General features: G+C 42.0%; 1 protein-coding gene across 1 annotated transcript in view; it reads right to left on the reverse strand.

Moving 5' to 3' along the window:
• The window catches only part of lrba (LPS-responsive vesicle trafficking, beach and anchor containing), a 971,728-nt gene that overhangs the window by 549,713 nt on the left and 404,507 nt on the right, over window positions 1-17,508 (reverse strand). The window contains exon 37 of the mRNA XM_061881243.1: window positions 7,179-7,303. Coding sequence (XP_061737227.1) covers window positions 7,179-7,303 — 125 coding nt within the window. The remainder of the gene's footprint in view (window positions 1-7,178; window positions 7,304-17,508) is intronic.

A 17,508-nucleotide genomic window follows, 5' to 3' on the forward strand; every position in this document is an offset into this window, starting at 1 on the left:
ATTTAGTGGGTCCTCTGTTTACATTGGGATATGTTGTGTAGGCTACCTGTATAAGTGTATGAGGTTACAAGCACACACTTATTGAGATTTAGTGGGGCCTCTGTTTACCTTATTAGCCTGTTGTGTAGGCTACCTGTATAAGTGTATGAGGTTACAAGCACACACTTATTGAGATTTACTTGAGCCTTCTGTTTACATTATTAGCATATCTACTGTGGCTAAGCAGACTTTTGCCAAAAGGACAATAATTAATTTATTGTGTGTTTATCCACTTATCATTTGTTTTATTTTTTTCCGGGTGGATCATGTTGACTATTGGTCCTCCTAATTGTTAATCATTCTGGTAATGCGACATAAGGACATACAGTGGGGCAAAAAGGTATTTAGTCATCCAGCGATTGTGCAAGTTCTCCCACTTCAAATGATGACAGAGGTCTGTCATTTTCATCATAGGTACACTTCAACTGTGAGAGACAAAAATCCAGGAATTCACATTGTAGGAATTTTAAATAATTTATTTGTAAATGATGGTGGAAAATAAGTATTTGGTCAAGCATTCAAAGCTCTCACTGATGGAAGGAGGTTTTGGCTCCAAATCTCAGGATACATGGCCCCATTCATTCTTTCCTTAACACGGATCAATCGTCCTGTCCCCTTAGCAGAAAAAACAGCCCCAAAGCATGATGTTTCCACCCCCATGCTTCACAGTAGGTGTGGTGTTCTTGGGATGCAACTCAGTGTTCTTCTTCCTCCAAACACCACCAGTTGAGTTTATACCAAAAGTTCTATTTTGGTTTCATCTGACCACATGACATTCTCTCAATCCTCTGCTGTATCATCCATGTATCCATTTTGGTATAAACTCAACTGAGGGATACTGGGTGACACAGAGTACACTAATGGTCGTGATATAAACAATTTTAACACTCTTAGTAATATGCGCCACGCCGTGAAGCCACACCAATTAAGAACGACAAACAAACACATTTCGGGAGAACATCCTCACAGTAACACAACATAAACGCAACACAACAAATACCCATAATCCCCCCCCGTGCGTCGGTAAGGTGGGCAGGGTTGGGGGCGCGGGGATGTAAAATATATCCAGGACGTGTCACGGATACAAAGGATTATGGGTATTTGTTGTGTTGCGTTTATGTTGTGTTACTGTGAGGATGTTCTCCCGAAATGTGTTTGTAAATCTTGTTGGGTGTGGCTTCACAGCGTGGCACATATTAGTAAGTGTTAAAGTTGTTTATATCACAACCATCAGTGTACTCCGTATCACCCAGTATGCCTTTCAATCTTGTACGTGTGATTGCTGAAGCTGCACACAACATGTTGATGGACCAACAATCGGTTCGTACATGTTGAAGGCAATGGCTTCACAGCACGCTCGTATTCTTGGGATCAGGATGAATGCTATTGGATAATTGCGGGAATCATCATTGCTCTGTGAAACAGGTTTAAATAGCTCTGTGACTGGTAAAGGCGGACAACCTCTGATGTAATTCAGCGGGCGGTTGGCGGGGGGGTGCGGTACTGATAAAATGTTGGTTCGGGTGGACGGCGGGTGGATGACGACTTTGGTGATGCGGATGCAGATGTATAATTGCCTATCCGCGCATCTCTAATGTATATATATATATATATATTATATATATATAAATATAATCTTCATTGGATTATCCAGAGAATAGTGCTCGATACCATGGTAGAGCGCAATATGTAGGTGTGGGAAAATAACATACAACAAATCATTTCAAACCACAACAAAGCAATTGCAAAAGGACTGCCCACCCCCAGACTAAACGACTCAGAAACCAATAAGGAATGTAACTGTCGCAAGAAACCTGATTGCCCTCTCAACGGGGGGTGCTTACAGACATCAGTCGTTTACCAAGCAAAGGTAACACGCAAGGACATTAACACGTCCGACACGTACGTAGGATTAACCGAAGGAGCGTTCAAAACAAGATGGAATAATCACAACGCCTCCTGTAGAAACCAGACTTTGCGGAATTCTACAGAACTCAGCAAACACATTTGGAACCTCAAAGACAGTAATGTTGACTATTCAATAACATGGCAAATTCTTGCATCCAGCACACCTTACAACAGTCAATCAATCAATCAATCAATGTTTACTTATATAGCCCTAAATCACTAGTGTCTCAAAGGGCTGCACAAACCACTACGACATCCTCGGTAGGCCCACATAAGGGCAAGGAAAACTCACACCCAGTGGGACGTCGGTGATAAAGTGGTAATAAAAGATGCAACCTATGCTTAAAAGAGAAACTGTTTATTATATATCATCCAGATCTATCATCATGGCTAACATATATATATATATATATATATATATATATATATATATATATATATATATATATATATATTAGCCATTTGTGAAGTTTTGTGCTCGTGCGCTACATTCACTCGCATCCTGTGCATCTCCTGGGGGGCTAAGCCCCCCCCTGTCCTTAAAAGCTAGTGACGCCCCTACCCACAACACTCCTAACTTTGACCTGATATCAGGTAAAGATGGTCCACTGGCTTGTCTGGCTCCAAGTGGTGTATGCAAGGGGACCACAGATCTGGAACCGGCTTGATGAGAGCCTCAGGATTCTATATTCATTCTCCGACTTCAAGAAGAAAGTGAAATCCTAGCTATTAACCACCTATCTCGAATGCCACATGTGAATGGCTGGTGCTCCTTCAGAGGATTGTCACATGTGGCTGCGGGGGTAGACTACTGTTGGGTTGTGCGTGGTTGGATGTAGGGCTGGCCCATACATGACAGTAAAAGGTTGCTGTCAAATGATCTATTTTTTATTAGAACTAACTTTTTCAGAGATGTTTTTAAGCCTCAGCCTTCCCGGTAAGGTCTATTCAGGTGTACTGGAGAGGAGGCTAAACTGGATAGTCGAACCTCGGATTCAGGAGGAACGGTGTGGTTTTCGTCCTGGTGGTGGAACTGTGGACCAGCTCTATACTCTGGGCAGGGGTCTTGAGGGTGCATGGGAGTTTGCCCAACCAGTCTACATGTGCTTTGTGGACTTGGAGAAGGCATTCGACCGTGTACCCCGGGAAGTCCTGTGGGGAGTGCTCAGAGAGTATGGGGTATCGGACTGTCTTATTGTGGCGGTCCGCTCCCTGTATGATCAGTGCCAGAGCTTGGTCCGCATTGCCGGCAGTAAGTCGAACACATTTCCAGTGAGGGTTGGACTCCGCCAAGGCTGTCCTTTGTCACCGATTCTGTTCATAACTTTTATGGACAGAATTTCTAGGCGCAGTCAAGGCGCAGTCAAGGCGTTGAGGGGTTCCGGTTTGGTAACCGCAGGATTAGGTCTCTGCTTTTTGCAGATGATGTGGTCCTGATGGCTTCATCTGACCGGGATCTTCAGCTCTCACTGGATCGGTTCGCCGCCGAGTGTGAAGCGACCGGAATGAGAATCAGTACCTCCAAATCAGAGTCCATGGTTCTCCGCCCGGAAAAGGGTGGAATGCCATCTCCGGGTTGGGGAGGAGACTCTGCCCCAAGTGGAGGAGTTCAAGTACCTAGGAGTCTTGTTCACGGAGTGAGGGAAGAGTGGATCGTGAGATCGACAGGCGGATCGGTGCGGCGTCTTCAGTAATGCGGACGCTGTATAGATCCGTTGTGGTGAAGAAGGAGCTGAGCCGGAAGGCAAAGCTCTCAATTTACCGGTCGATCTACGTTCCCATCCTCACCTATGGTCATGAGCTTTGGGTTATGACCGAAAGGATAAGATCACGGGTACAAGCGGCCCAAATGAGTTTTCTCCGCCAGGTGGCGGGGCTCTCCCTTAGAGATAGGGTGAGAAGCTCTGCCATCCGGGAGGAACTCAAAGTAAAGCCGCTGCTCCTCCAGATGGAGAGGAGCCAGATGAGGTGGTTCGGACATCTGGTCAGGATGCCACCCGAACGCCTCCCTAGGTAGGTGTTTAGGGCACGTCCAACCGGTAGGAGGCCACGGGGAAGACCCAGGACACGTTGGGAAGACTATGTCTCCTGACTGGCCTGGGAACGCCTCGGGATCCCCCGGGAGGAGCTGGACCAATTGGCTTGGGAGAGGGAAGTCTGAGTTTCCCTGCTTAGGCTGCTGCCCCCCGCGACCCGACCTCGGATAAGCGGAAAAAGATGGATGGGCATTTTTAGGCCATATCCTTGCAACCAGAAGGAGCTTTCCTAACCAATAACCTGTTTTGAAAACGTCACACTGAATAATACATTGCGAGAATCGTGTTGAGTTGAGAATCGATTCTGAATCACATTGTCACCCCAAAAATCAGAATGAAATCGAATCCTTAGGTTCTGGTGGGGCAATAAAAGTTCTAAAATAGGAAACTTCAAAACCGCCTTCAGTTTGGATTGATGCACTTTGGGGAAAGAAGGAAAGGTAAGGAAATGCGACTTACCATTGATAGCAGTCACTGTTGTGAAGCAAAGAAAGAAAAGAAAAGACATTTTTAAAGGTCTCACTGCTCCTCACATCACCAATTTTTAATACTGGGTTTAACTAGCTTTTTTATCTTATCTTATGTTGTATTTTTCCAAGAGATTTCCGATAATGGCTTTTTTTTGCTGATATCCGATATTCCGATATTGACCAACTCTTAATTACTGCTACCCATATATACAGCGGTGGAATGAACACATTATTATGCCTCATTTTGCTGTGATGCCCCGCTGGATGCATTAAAATATGTAACAAAGTTTTCCAAAATAAATCAACTCAAGTTATGTAAAAAAAAATGCCAACATGGCACAGCCATATTTTATATTGAAGTCACAAAGTGCATTATTTTTTCTTAACATGCCTCTAAAAAGCCACTTGGAATTTGGGACATGCTCTCCCTGAGAGAGCATAAGGAGGTGGAGGTGGAGGTGGAGGTGGAGAGGGGGGGGGGGGGGGTGTCACAGTGTGGCGCATACACTGCAAAAAGTCAGTGTTCAAAACAAGAATAAAAAAAATACAAAGATTATCTGCGAATAGAACAAGAAAATTTGGCTTGTCAAGATTTTCCAAAAAAGTAAAATTAGCTGACCTCAATGAAACCAAAAATAACTTTAAATAAGTATTTTCTCACTTTTCTTGGTAGAAAAACCGATACTGATAATCCCCGATATTACATTTTAAAGCATTTATCGGCCGATATTATCGGACATCTCTAATAAAAATAACAACTAGAACAGCCTAATAGCTACAACTAGTATGCATATCTCAAAAAGGCTTTTTTAATTTTTTTTTAAAGAAGGGTTTTTAAGCCTTTTTTAAAAGCATTCACAGTCTGTGGTGCCCTCAGGTGGTCAGGGAGAGAGACAACATTTACACACTAGGGACCATTTAGTGTTGCCAATCAACCTATCCCCAGGTGCATGTCTTTGGAGGTGGGAGGGGCATATCCCCAGGTGCATGTCTTTGCAGGTGGGAGGGGCTTATCCCCAGGTGCATGTCTTTGGAGGTGGGAGGAAGCCGGAGTAGAACCCAAGCAGTCACGGGGAGAACATGCAAACTCCACACAGAAAGATCCTCGAGCCCGGGATAGAACCCAGGACTACTCAGGACCTTCATATTGTGAGGCAGATGCACTAACCCCTCTTCCACCGTGCTGCCACCAACTTGTTTTATTATCTATACCCCTGCTACAGATAATAAAAAATTAAATTTGATAAATCTATGGATAAAAATCCGAGCCTGGCGACGCATTCGCGTTCATCATAACTCTCCCGCTCTCTGTCGCTGCCCCTCCCTCACGAATGCTGCTGTGTGCGCACACCTTCACGATTTCTCTTGTTTTTAACCCTTTCTTAACCCGGAATGTACATTGAAAATAAACGCAACCCTAACTCAAAATGCCGGACTTCTGAGGCATTTAAGAAACTCCGCCCGGACAGCCCAGACAGTCCCGCGAAAAGAGGACGTATGGCAGGGGTGTCCAAACTTTTTCCACAGAGGGCCGCACACGGAAAAATTTAAGCATGCGGGGGCCATTTTGATATTTTTCATTTCCAAACCATAACAAACTATATGGATTTTTTTTTTTTAATCCTTAGGGCTCCTGGGGAGCATAGAGGGTCTTAGTCACTAAAATGTTAAAAATAAGTCAAATTATTATTATTATGTTTTATTTAATGCTTACAGTAAACCTCTATATCAACTTGAGGTTGATATAAAGTAAAACAAATAAGGTTTTATGCCTTTTCTGTCAAAGATAACTTTGTTTTTTATAGTAAAACTGAAATATGCAGTATTTAGATGGATGGATGGATGGATGGATGGATGGATGGATGGATGGATGGATGGATGGATGGATGGATGGATGGATGGATGGATGGATGGATGGATGGATGGATGGATGGATGGATGGATGGATGGATGGATAGATAGATAGATAGATAGATAGATAGATAGATAGATAGATATTACTTTATTGATTCCTTCAGGAGAGTTCCTTTATTTAGCAATTAAAGCCCTCAAAGATCAATAATGCTGGACATCATTCATTTTAATGATTTAATATTTTTCAGTAATCACAGTGAAAAGTTAAATAAAATCCTACTAAATATATTTGAGCTCCGAAAGGTTCCCCACTCATAAAGTAATGCATTTTAATGAGTTTATTTTCACTTTTAACACTTAAATTTCAAGATCAACTTCCGATATATCCGTCCATTTTAAGTTTGAACTATTATTTTGTCAAAACGTTGATGTTTTTATATGGCAACCCCACAACATATGCAATATTTTTTTCCACATAAAACATTTTAAAGTGATATTTTTTGAGTAATAATTCATTATAACATGGATTTTTTTGTCCTTTTTTTTTTTGAGCAATGGAAAAAAAAGAAAATAAAGACAAAAGGGCAAAAAAACTGCCTGCATGGCAGCTTTGTGTCAACAATGCCACTTTTTCTCATTAGATTTCACCTCATTACACTTTTTTAAATGTTTTTATTTTTATATTTGCAATACTATTAATTTTGCAATTTTTCCACAATGTGTGATGGGCCGGTAAACGATTAGCTGCGGGCCGCACTTTTGACACCCCTGACGTATGGTCAGTCTACAAAACACCACTAAGGTGTGAACATGCAGAACAAAGACGAGAAGCGAGTGTTTCTGCGACCAGAGTGGACGGGCACCTACTGACCGTGCTCGGCGGCGGCTTTCAGCGTGGCCTCAGAGTGGGTGGATCCGAAGGGGTTCCTGATGAAGCGGCGTCGCCGTCTCAAGTCGTCCTCCCAGTAGTCCAGGCGCCAGAACTCTCTTGGTCGGCTGCAGCGAGACAGAGGTAGCACATGTGTTAGCCATTAGCGGCCAGCATGGTGTGGCACGAGCGCTCGGCCCCGGCCCGGAGTGCACATAAAGCCGGCTTTGTGTCTCCGCTTTTGTATCTTTAGTATAAAATATTCCACTTTACGCTACATTTGAGACAAAGCCTGTCCGTCTCTCTTTTGATGCTGGCGTCTATTTGTTTAAATGGTCATCACTGAGATCATTTCGTGGCATATTATTATTATACCGCCGCCTCCTTCAGCTGTAATTTGACCCCCTTAACATGCTTTAAAACTCACCATATTTAACACACACATCAGGACAGGCAAAAATTGCCATTTAATGAAAAAAAAAAAAAAAAAAAAACAACTCAAAATTGCAATGTAGCGCCCCCTAGGAAAAAACACAGACAAAACTGCTTGTAACTTCCGTTAGGAATGTCGTAGAGACACGAGACAAAATCTCTATGTAGGTCTGACTTAGACCTACATTTCATACACTTACATCCTTCAGCAAAAATCAACAGGAAGTTTTCATAAACCCCTTCAAAACAAAAGTTTCCTAAACAATGTAATTTTTGCCTCTTTGAGCTGCAATTTGACCCCCTTAAAAAAGATTCAAAACTCCCCAAACTCGACACACACATCAAGACTTGTGAAAATTGCAATCTAATTAAAAAAAATAAAAATAAAAAATAAAAACTCAAAATTGCGCTCTAGCGCCCCCTAGGAATAAAACACTGACACAACTGCTCTTGGGAAGAAAAAAACAGACAAAACTGCTTGTAACTTCCGGTAGGAATGTCGTAGAGACATGAAAAAAAACCCATCTATGTAGGTCTCACTTAGACCTACATTTCATACATTGACATCATTCAGCAGAAATCAACAGGAAGTTGGCAATTACCCCTTCAAAACAAAAGTTTTGTAAAAACCCCGTCACCTTTGTTCTAACATTATCTCCTTTGAGCGCGTTTGTTGTGTCGGCTTCAAACTCGCACAGGAAAGAGATTGAACCCATCTGATTAAAAGTTGACGTAAGAGTTTTTCTAACTGCTCCGGTTTTGATTTTACGAGCCTTCAAAGAATCGCTGCGCTTCTGCCGTCTTAAGATAGCCGCTTAAAAGCAGGAAGAACCAGCGTGACCACACAATGCAGAGAAGGTAGGTAATGTGCGGGTAATGGGGCGGCATGGCGTAGTGGGTAGAGCGGCCATGCCAAAAACCTGAGGGTTGCAGGTTCGCTTCCCACCTATTGACATCCAAATCGCTGCCGTTGTGTCCTTGGGCAGGACACTTCACCCTTGCCCCCGGTGTAGCTCACACTGGTGAATGAATGAATGATGAATGAATGATTGGTGGTGGTCGGAGGGGCCGTAAGCGCAAACTGTCAGTCTACCCCAGGGCAGCTGTGGCTACAGATTGAGCTTACCACCACCAGGTGTGAATGAATGATGGGTTCCCACTTCTCTGTGAGCGCTTTGAGTATATAACAATAGAAAAGCGCGATATAAATCTAATCCATTATTATTATTATTATTAAAAAGATATGTTGACTGGGTGAAAGAAGGAGGCACCAGTTTGACTCCAGAATACGGAGAAGGTAGGTAATGTGCAGGTAAAGATATGTTGTTTGGGTGATGGCAGGAAGCACCAGCGTGTATGGGTGACAGAAAGAAGCACCAGCGTGACCCCAGGATGCAGGGAAGGTAGGTAATGTGCAGGTAAAGATATGTTGTTTGGGTGATGGCAGGAAGCACCAGCGTGTATGGGTGACAGAAAGAAGCACCAGTGTGACCCCAGGATGCAGGGAAGGTAGGTAATGTGCAGGTAAAGATATGTTGAATGGGTGAAAAAAGGAGGCAAGAAATTGACACGAGGATACAGAGATGGTAGGTAATGTGCGGGTAAAGATATGTTGTCTGGGTGATGGCAGGAGGCACCAGCGTGTATGGGTGACAGAAAGAAGCACCAGTGTGACCCCAGGATGCAGGGAAGGTAGGTAATGTGCAGGTAAAGATATGTTGACTGGGTGAAAGAAGGAGGCACCAGTTTGACTCCAGGATACAGAGAAGGTAGGTAATGTGCAGGTACAGATATGTTGACTGGGTGAAAGAAGGAGGCACCAGTTTGACTCCAGGATACAGAGTAGGAAGGTAATGTGCGGGTAAAGATATGTTGACTGGGTGATGGCAGGAAGCACCAGCGTGTATGGGTGAAAGAAAGAAGCACCAGTGTGACCCCAGGATGCAGGGAAGGTAGGTAATGTGCAGGTAAAGATATGTTGAATGGGTAAAGGCAGGAAACACCAGCAAAAGTCGTTCCCTTCCATCGCTGCTTGCAGCTTTAATTTTTACTTGTTTTGGAAAGTCTTGACAAGCCAAATTTTCTTGTTCTATTGGCAGTGTCACGCCTATGGTTCATGTTTTGTTTTGGTCATGCTATGTTTAGTTTTTTGGACATTTAGTTTTGTTTTGCATTTCCTTGTTTGTCTTACCATGCCAACTGATTTAGTTTTCTGTCATGTCTGATCATGTGTTTTGTATGGCCATATTACCCTGAGCATCCCCAATCTCATCTGTTCTCAAAGCTAAGCAGTGTCTGGCCTGGTTAGTACTTGGATGGGAGACTGCCTAGGAGTACTAGGTGCCTTTGACCCTTTGGACTCTAAGTTCCTTTTTTTTTCACTCCCTGTTTTGTTACCAGGACAAACAATCAGTTCACCTGTCTTGTCTCACACCTGTTTTCACTTATCAAGTTCATTATTTAAGCCACAGTTACCAGTTAGTCAGTCTGGCAACATGACCTCATTCACGCCCTTGATTTCCTGCTTCATGCCTTGCAATGCTGTCCATTTTGTCCACGTAAGTTTTTGTTATTCATGCCACTGCGCAAGTGTTTCTGTTTCATGTTTGTAGTTTATAGCCTTTGTGCTAGTCTTTTGTTTCATAGCCCAGTTTTTTGTACCGCCATTGTGCGCGCTTTTTGTTGTTTCCTGTTTTTAGTTTTAGTGTTAAAATAAAGATGTCTTTACCTTCACGGCGTTTCCACTCCATTCGCTTTGCACCTCGGGAAAACAAACCGAGACCAAGTCCTAGCCTGACAGGCAGATAATTTTGCTTAGTTCAAATAAAATACCCCTCATTTTTGTATTTTTTATTCTTGTTCATGAACACTGACTTTTTGCAGTGTGGATGGCCCAGCAGGATACTTCTTCTCAGAAGCCAAGGAGGGGTTATTTGGAGGATATAGCGCGAAAGAAGGCACAAACCAACACAAAAGTGACATCCAATGGCCAAAAAGTACTACAACGTTTACTTTGATTATTTTCCTGGCAGACAAAAAAAAGCCACAGACAGCAGCGAGCATGTAAGGTCGGTGTCCAAAAAACCCTTTGAGGGCCACATACTGGAACCATTTTTGATAGCTTAAATTTTGCCAAAAAGAAAAAGCTAAAAATGTTGAATTCCATCCATACACAGTGTTGGCGGGGCAATAAAAAAAAAGTCTTGAGCTACATGTGTTTCGCTTTATCTTTGACTTTATCACCTGGCGTCACCACAGTGAAAAGCAGAGAGGAGACGCGAAACAAACACAGATGACGATTTCAACTTTGCGACACCATGTCTCCGTCCTGGCTACTCAATACAACATGGCTACCACAAGATTTAAGTTAAAGTAGCAATGATTGTCTCTCACACACACACACACACACACACACACACTAGGTGTGGTGGAATGTGTCCTCTGCATTTGACCCATCCCCTTCTTCACCCCCTGGAAGGTGAGGGGAGCAGTGAGCACCCCGTAGTGGCCACGCCCGGGAATACCATGAATTGATTAACGTGGACCTCGACTTAAACAAGTTGAAAAACTTATTGGGGTGTTACCATTTAGTGGTCAATTGTACGGAATATGTACTGTACTGTGCAATCTACTAATAAAAGTATCAATCAATCAATCAATCAAAAATAATTTTTGGGTGATTTAACCCCCAATTCCAACCCCTTAATGCTGAGTTCCAAGCAGGGAGGTGATGGCTCCCATTTTTATAGTCTTTGGTAGGACTTGGCTGGGGTTTGAACTCACAACCTACCCATAAGAAAAAAAACCAGACTGCTAGTAACTTCCGTTAGGAATGTCGTAGAGACATGGAACAAAAACCTCTATGTAGGTCTGACTTAGACCTAGATTCCCCATTAGAAACTCCTATACCTAAAATAAACAGAAATTTTGCAAAAACTCATTCCAATTCCAACCCCTTAATGCTGAATTCCAAGCAGGGAGGTGATGGCTCCCATTTTTATAGTCTTTGGTAGGACTTGGCTGGGGTTTGAACTCACAACCTACCCATCTCAGGGCGGACACGAGAGCTACTTCTTGGGTACTGATTAATGGGAAGGGCTACCAGTTTGATACACACTGAAATAAATTGCCAGAAATAGCCAATTTGCTCTATTTACCTTTAAAAAATAAACCTATGTATACATAAAAAAATGGGTATTTCTGTCTGTCATTCCGTCTTACGTTTTTTTTCCTTTTACGGAAGGTTTTTTGTAGAGAATAAATTATGAAAAAAACACCTAATTGAACGGTTTAAAAGAGGAGAAAACACGAAAAAAATGAAAATTAAATATTGAAACATAGTTTATCTTCAATTTCGACTCTATAAAATTCAAAATTCAACCGAAAAAAATGAAGAAAAAAACTAGCTAATTCGAATCTTTTGAAAAATAAAAAAAAAATATTTATGGAACATCATTAGTCATTTTTCCTGATTAAGATCAATTTTAGAATTTTGATGACATGTTTTAAATAGGTTAAAATCCAATCTGCACTTTGTTAGAATATATAACAAATTGGACCAAGCTATATTTCTAACAAAGACAAATCATTATTTCTTCTAGATTTTCCAGAACAAAAATTTTAGAAGACATTCAAAAGACTGTGATATTAGATTTTAATTTGATTCTACAGATGTTCTAAATTCGCCAGAATACTTTTTTGAATTATAATCATAATAAATTTGAAGAAATATTTCACAAATATTCTTCGTCGAAAAAACAGAAGCTGAAATAAAGAATTAAATTAAAATGTATTTATTATTCTTTACAATGATTTAAAAAAAATACTTGAACATTGATTTAAATTGTCAGGAAAGAAGAGGAAGGAATTTAAAAGGTAAATGTGTTTAAAAATCCTAAAATCATTTTTAAGGTTGTATTTTTTTCTCTAAAATTGTCTTTCTGAAAGTTATAAGAAGCAAATTAAACAAATAAATGAATTTATTTCAACAAGTGAAGACCAAGTCTTTAAAATATTTTCTTGGATTTTCAAATTCTATTTGAGTTTTGTCCCTCTTGGAATTAAAAATGTCGAGCAAAGAGAGACCAGCTCGCTAGTAAATAATAAAAAAAAAAAATAGAGGCGGCTCACTGGTAAGTGCTCCTATTTGAGCTATTTTTAGAACAGGCCAGCGGGCGACTCGTCTGGTCCTTACGGGCGACCTGGTGCCCGCGTTGGTGACCCCTGATCTAACCACTAGGCCAGTGGTTCTCAACCTTTTTTCAGTGATGTACCCCCTGTGAACATGTTTTGAATTCAAGTACCCCCTAATCAGAGCAAAGCATTTTTGGTTGAAAAAAAGAGATAAAGAAGTAAAATACAGCACTATGTCATCAGTTTCTGATTTATTAAATTGTATAACAGTGCAAAATATTGCTCATTTGTAGTGGTCTTTTTTGAACTATTTGGACAAAAAAGATATAAAAATAACTCAAAACTTGCTAAAAAATAAAAAAGTGATTCAATTCTAAATGCAGATTTCTCCACATAGAAGTAATCATCAACTTAAAGTGCCCTCTTTGGGGATTGTAATAGAGATCCATCTGGATTCATCAACTTACTTCTCAACATTTCTTCACAAAAAAATAAATCTTTAACATCAATATTTATGAAACAAAACCACAAAAAATCTAGCTGTCAACACTGAATATTGCATTGTTGCATTTCTTTTCACACTTTATGAACTTATATTCATATTTTGTTGAAGTATTATTCAATAAATATTTTATAAAGGATTTTTGAGTTGTTGCTATTTTTAGAATATTTTTAAAAAATCTCACATACCCCTTGGCATACCTTCAAGTACCCCCATTTGAGAACCACTGCTCCAGCGGGTGACTTTTCAAATGATGCTACATATTAGCAGTAATGCTACTTATTGTAGCAACGCTTTTGCCCCACGCTTCACAAATTACAGTTGTCTGTTCGACATCTTCCCGCTTGAAGCCAAACCACCGCCAGACCATGGACCCCCTGCTGTTTTTCTTGGGAATTAATTATTCCTTCATTTGTTACCAGATTCGCACCTTCTTTCTCTCGTACTACCACTCGCACGGATCCTCTAGCATCACAGCTAACGTTAGCCAAGCTGCTACCTCACTGATCTGCGAGGGCGTATACGTATGTGACGTATGTAAGAAGGTGCGCTTGTTTTACGTCTCTGTGAGGAGAGACAGAGCCTGTAGTGTAATGCCCGCAGCTAAAAGCAACTGCGTGAGAACGTATACTCCCAATATCACCATATACCGTATTTCCTTGAATTGCCACCAGGTATATAGTATGCGCCTGCCTAGAATTACTGCCGGGTCAAACTTGTTTCGCAAAATAATTAGCCCATGCTTAGCATTAACGCCGGGTCAAACTCGTTTCGCAAAATATTATTTTTATTAGCGCATGTCTGGCTGGAATTTCCTCCGGGTCAAACTCGTCACGTCACGAGTGACACTTCACCTGTCATCATTTTCAAAATGGAGGAGGCTGATTTCAATAATTTGAAGTCGCATAAAGCAGGGGTGTCAAACTCAAATACAGAGTGGGCCAAAATTCAAAACTGAACAAAGTTGCGGGCCGAGGTTGAACAAATGAACCTTTTAATAGGGACCCAAACAAGTTTTGCATTGAATATTCACCAAGCAAGGCTTAAATAACTTTATAGTGACATACAAAATCCAGTTTCAAATAATAATAATTAAAAAATATCAATGGCATATCAAATAAAATAAAAACACAAATTTAATGCCGTTTTTCTGCGGCGGGTTTGAGTTGAGGCGGGGTTTGGTGGTATATTGTAGCGTCCCGGATAGTTAGTGATGCAAAGGGTTCTGGGTATTTGTCCGGTTGTGTTTGTGTTGTGTTACGGTGCGGATGTTCTCCCGAAATGTGTGTGTCATTCTTGTTTGCTGTGGGTTCACAGTGTGGCGCATATTTGTAACAGTGTTAACCTTGTTTATACGGCCACCCTCAGTGTGACCTGTATGGCTGTTGACCAAGTATGCCTTGCATACACTTGTGTGTGTGTATGCGCCGCATATATTATGTGAGTGGGCTGGCACGCTATTTTTATGGAAGAAAAGCGGACGTGGCAACATGTAGAGAACGCCAAAAGCAGTTCTTTTACGGCCCGCCCCCAATATTATTGTCCGGGTGGAAATCGGCAGAAATTCGGGAGGGTCACTGAGGGTTGACGAGTATGAGTATTAGCGGTGAATGTGGTGTTACGGCGGCGGGCCAACTCTAATGTTAATTTGATATTGCCTCAAGGGCCAAATGAAATTACACGGCGGGCCAAATTTGGCCCGCGGGCCAGAGTTTGAGACCCATGGCATGAAGGGAAGACGATTAAGAGCTATTCAGTAGGATTTAAGGTCCAAGCTATTGAATATGCTAAAAAGAACAGTAAGCAGCTATGTTTTATTCATATACCGTAGCTGCGTGTGTCAAATACGAGTCATTAAATGACTCCCGCCTCCTGGTGGTAGAGGGCGCTAGTGATCCTTCTTGCGACTACTCGGCTGCAGAAGAAGTGACAACAAGCAGCGAGAGTTTATTTTTTCCTCTCGCTTGCACTTTTAACATGGAGGATTACATATCTAAAATAAAACAGTTTTCAAAACTGGACTTTCAATCGAAGCAGGAGGTAATAAAGGAAGATCTCCATCGAGACAGAGAGACTTTTAAAACTGAAGAAAGATAAGGAAGACTTCTATAAACAAGTTATCGATGCTTTTGATCAGAAGGAGCTGCACATGGACTTCATTTATAAGTAAAGGTAAGACCATAATAAGGTTTGTTTTTTATTAAATGTGCTTTTCATGTTGGTATCCTTACATCACACTCAAATTTATAAGCGCAGGCCTAAATTTACCGCATTCCTTTGGTAAGTGCCGGAGTGAGAAGAGGTTTTAAAATAATTAGCACCCCGGCGGCAATTCAAGGAAATACGGTAGTCATTTTCTATATCGCACGGAGACAACCCCGCCATATATCGCCCAGCCCTACCTGTGAGGTGAAAACCATTTCAGGTGAGTATTACTTGAAGCTCGTGGAGAGAATGCCAAGAGTGTGCAAAGCAGTATTTTGAAGAAACTAGAATACAAAACATTTTTGCAGTTATTTACGAACTTCTGACTCCAAAGCAAGGATTTCTGCACAGGGCCGTGAAATGAAACTGGGCTTTTGCGGGTTCAGTGCCTTGCTCGAGGGCACTTTGACAGTATAGGACAGGGGTAGGGAACTTATGGCTCTAGAGCCAGATGTGGCTCTTTCGATGACTGCATCTGGCTCTCGGATAAATCTGAGCTGACATTGCTTAACACGATAAGTCATGAATAATTCCACTGGTAATCAAAGTGTTAAAAATAACGATCAAAATAGAAAACATGCTCATGCATTTGAATCCATCCGTCCCTTTTTCTACCGCACTTATTCAAGAAGTTGCACTAAGGGTAAGAAGTGATTTATTTATTATGGGTTAGTGTGGGGCCTGCCCTCCTGGGGGTTCTTCAGACCACCAAGCACCGACATGAGAGCCTGTTTCAGGGTTACAATATTTTTTTGAATGTTTTAATAAGTCTCTCAGTTGGTTTCCAGCAATTGTCTTTTTCTTTCGTTCTCGCTCGCACTCTGGCTCCAGCTCCAACCCCGTCCCTACTCCTGGCGGCTGCTTATAAACAGAGCGACAGGGGATGAGATAACAAGGCCCAGGTGGGCCTTCTACGCACCTTTCACTGATTTCGAGGCTGGTCCTGGCAACACCCTGCTTCGCTGCAGGCCCGCAGGCCACGCCCCCCCACAGTTAGCTTCAGAATAACAATGTTATTACAAAGAATAAGAGACCTGTTATACTCTATGTTGGTCTTACTTCAAAATGCACACGTTTGGTTGTGTTCAGTTTTAAAAAATATTTTAGGGGCGGTTCAGCTCGGGTGGTAGAGCAGCCGTGCCAGCAACTTGAGGGTTGCAGGTTCGATTCCCGCTTCCGCCATCCTAGTCACTGCCGTTGTGTCCTTGGGCAAGACACTTGACCCACCTGCTCCCAGTGCCACCCACACTGGTTTGAATGTAACTTAGATATTGGGTTTCACTATGTAAAGCGCTTTGAGTCGATAGAGAAAAGCGCTATATAAATATAATTCACTTCACTTCACTGATTTCAAGGCTGGTCCTGGCAACACCCTGCTTCGCTGCAGGCCCGCAGGCCACGCCCCCCCACAGTTAGCTTCAAAATAACAATGTTATTACAAAGAATAAGAGACCTGTTATACTCTATGTTGGTCTTACTTCAAAATGCACACGTTTAGTTGTGTTCAGTTTTAAAAAATATTTTAGGGGCGGTTCAGCTCGGGTGGTAGAGCAGCCGTGCCAGCAACTTGAGGGTTGCAGGTTCGATTCCCGCTTCCGCCATCCTAGTCACTGCCGTTGTGTCCTTGGGCAAGACACTTTACCCACCTGCTCCCAGTGCCACCCACACTGCTTTAAATGTAACTTAGATATTGGGTGTCACTATGTAAAGCGCTTTGAGTCGATAGAGAAAAGCGCTATATAAATATAATTCACTTCACTTCACTGATTTCAAGGCTGGTCCTGGCAACACCCTGCTTCGCTGCAGGCCCGCAGGCCACGCCCCCACCCCACAGTTAGCTTCAGAATAACAATGTTATTACAAAGAATAAGAGACCTGTTATACTCTATGTTGGTCTTACTTCAAAATGCACACGTTTAGTTGTGTTCAGTTTTAAAAAATATTTTAGGGGCGGTTTAGCTCGGGTGGTAGAGCGGCCGTGCCAGCAACTTGAGGGTTGCAGGTTCGATTCCCGCTTCCGCCATCCTAGTCACTGCCGTTGTGTCCTTGGGCAAGACACTT

This window comes from Nerophis ophidion, linkage group LG20 (genome assembly GCF_033978795.1).
Source record: "Nerophis ophidion isolate RoL-2023_Sa linkage group LG20, RoL_Noph_v1.0, whole genome shotgun sequence".
In the NCBI taxonomy this organism is placed as follows: domain Eukaryota; kingdom Metazoa; phylum Chordata; class Actinopteri; order Syngnathiformes; family Syngnathidae; genus Nerophis; species Nerophis ophidion.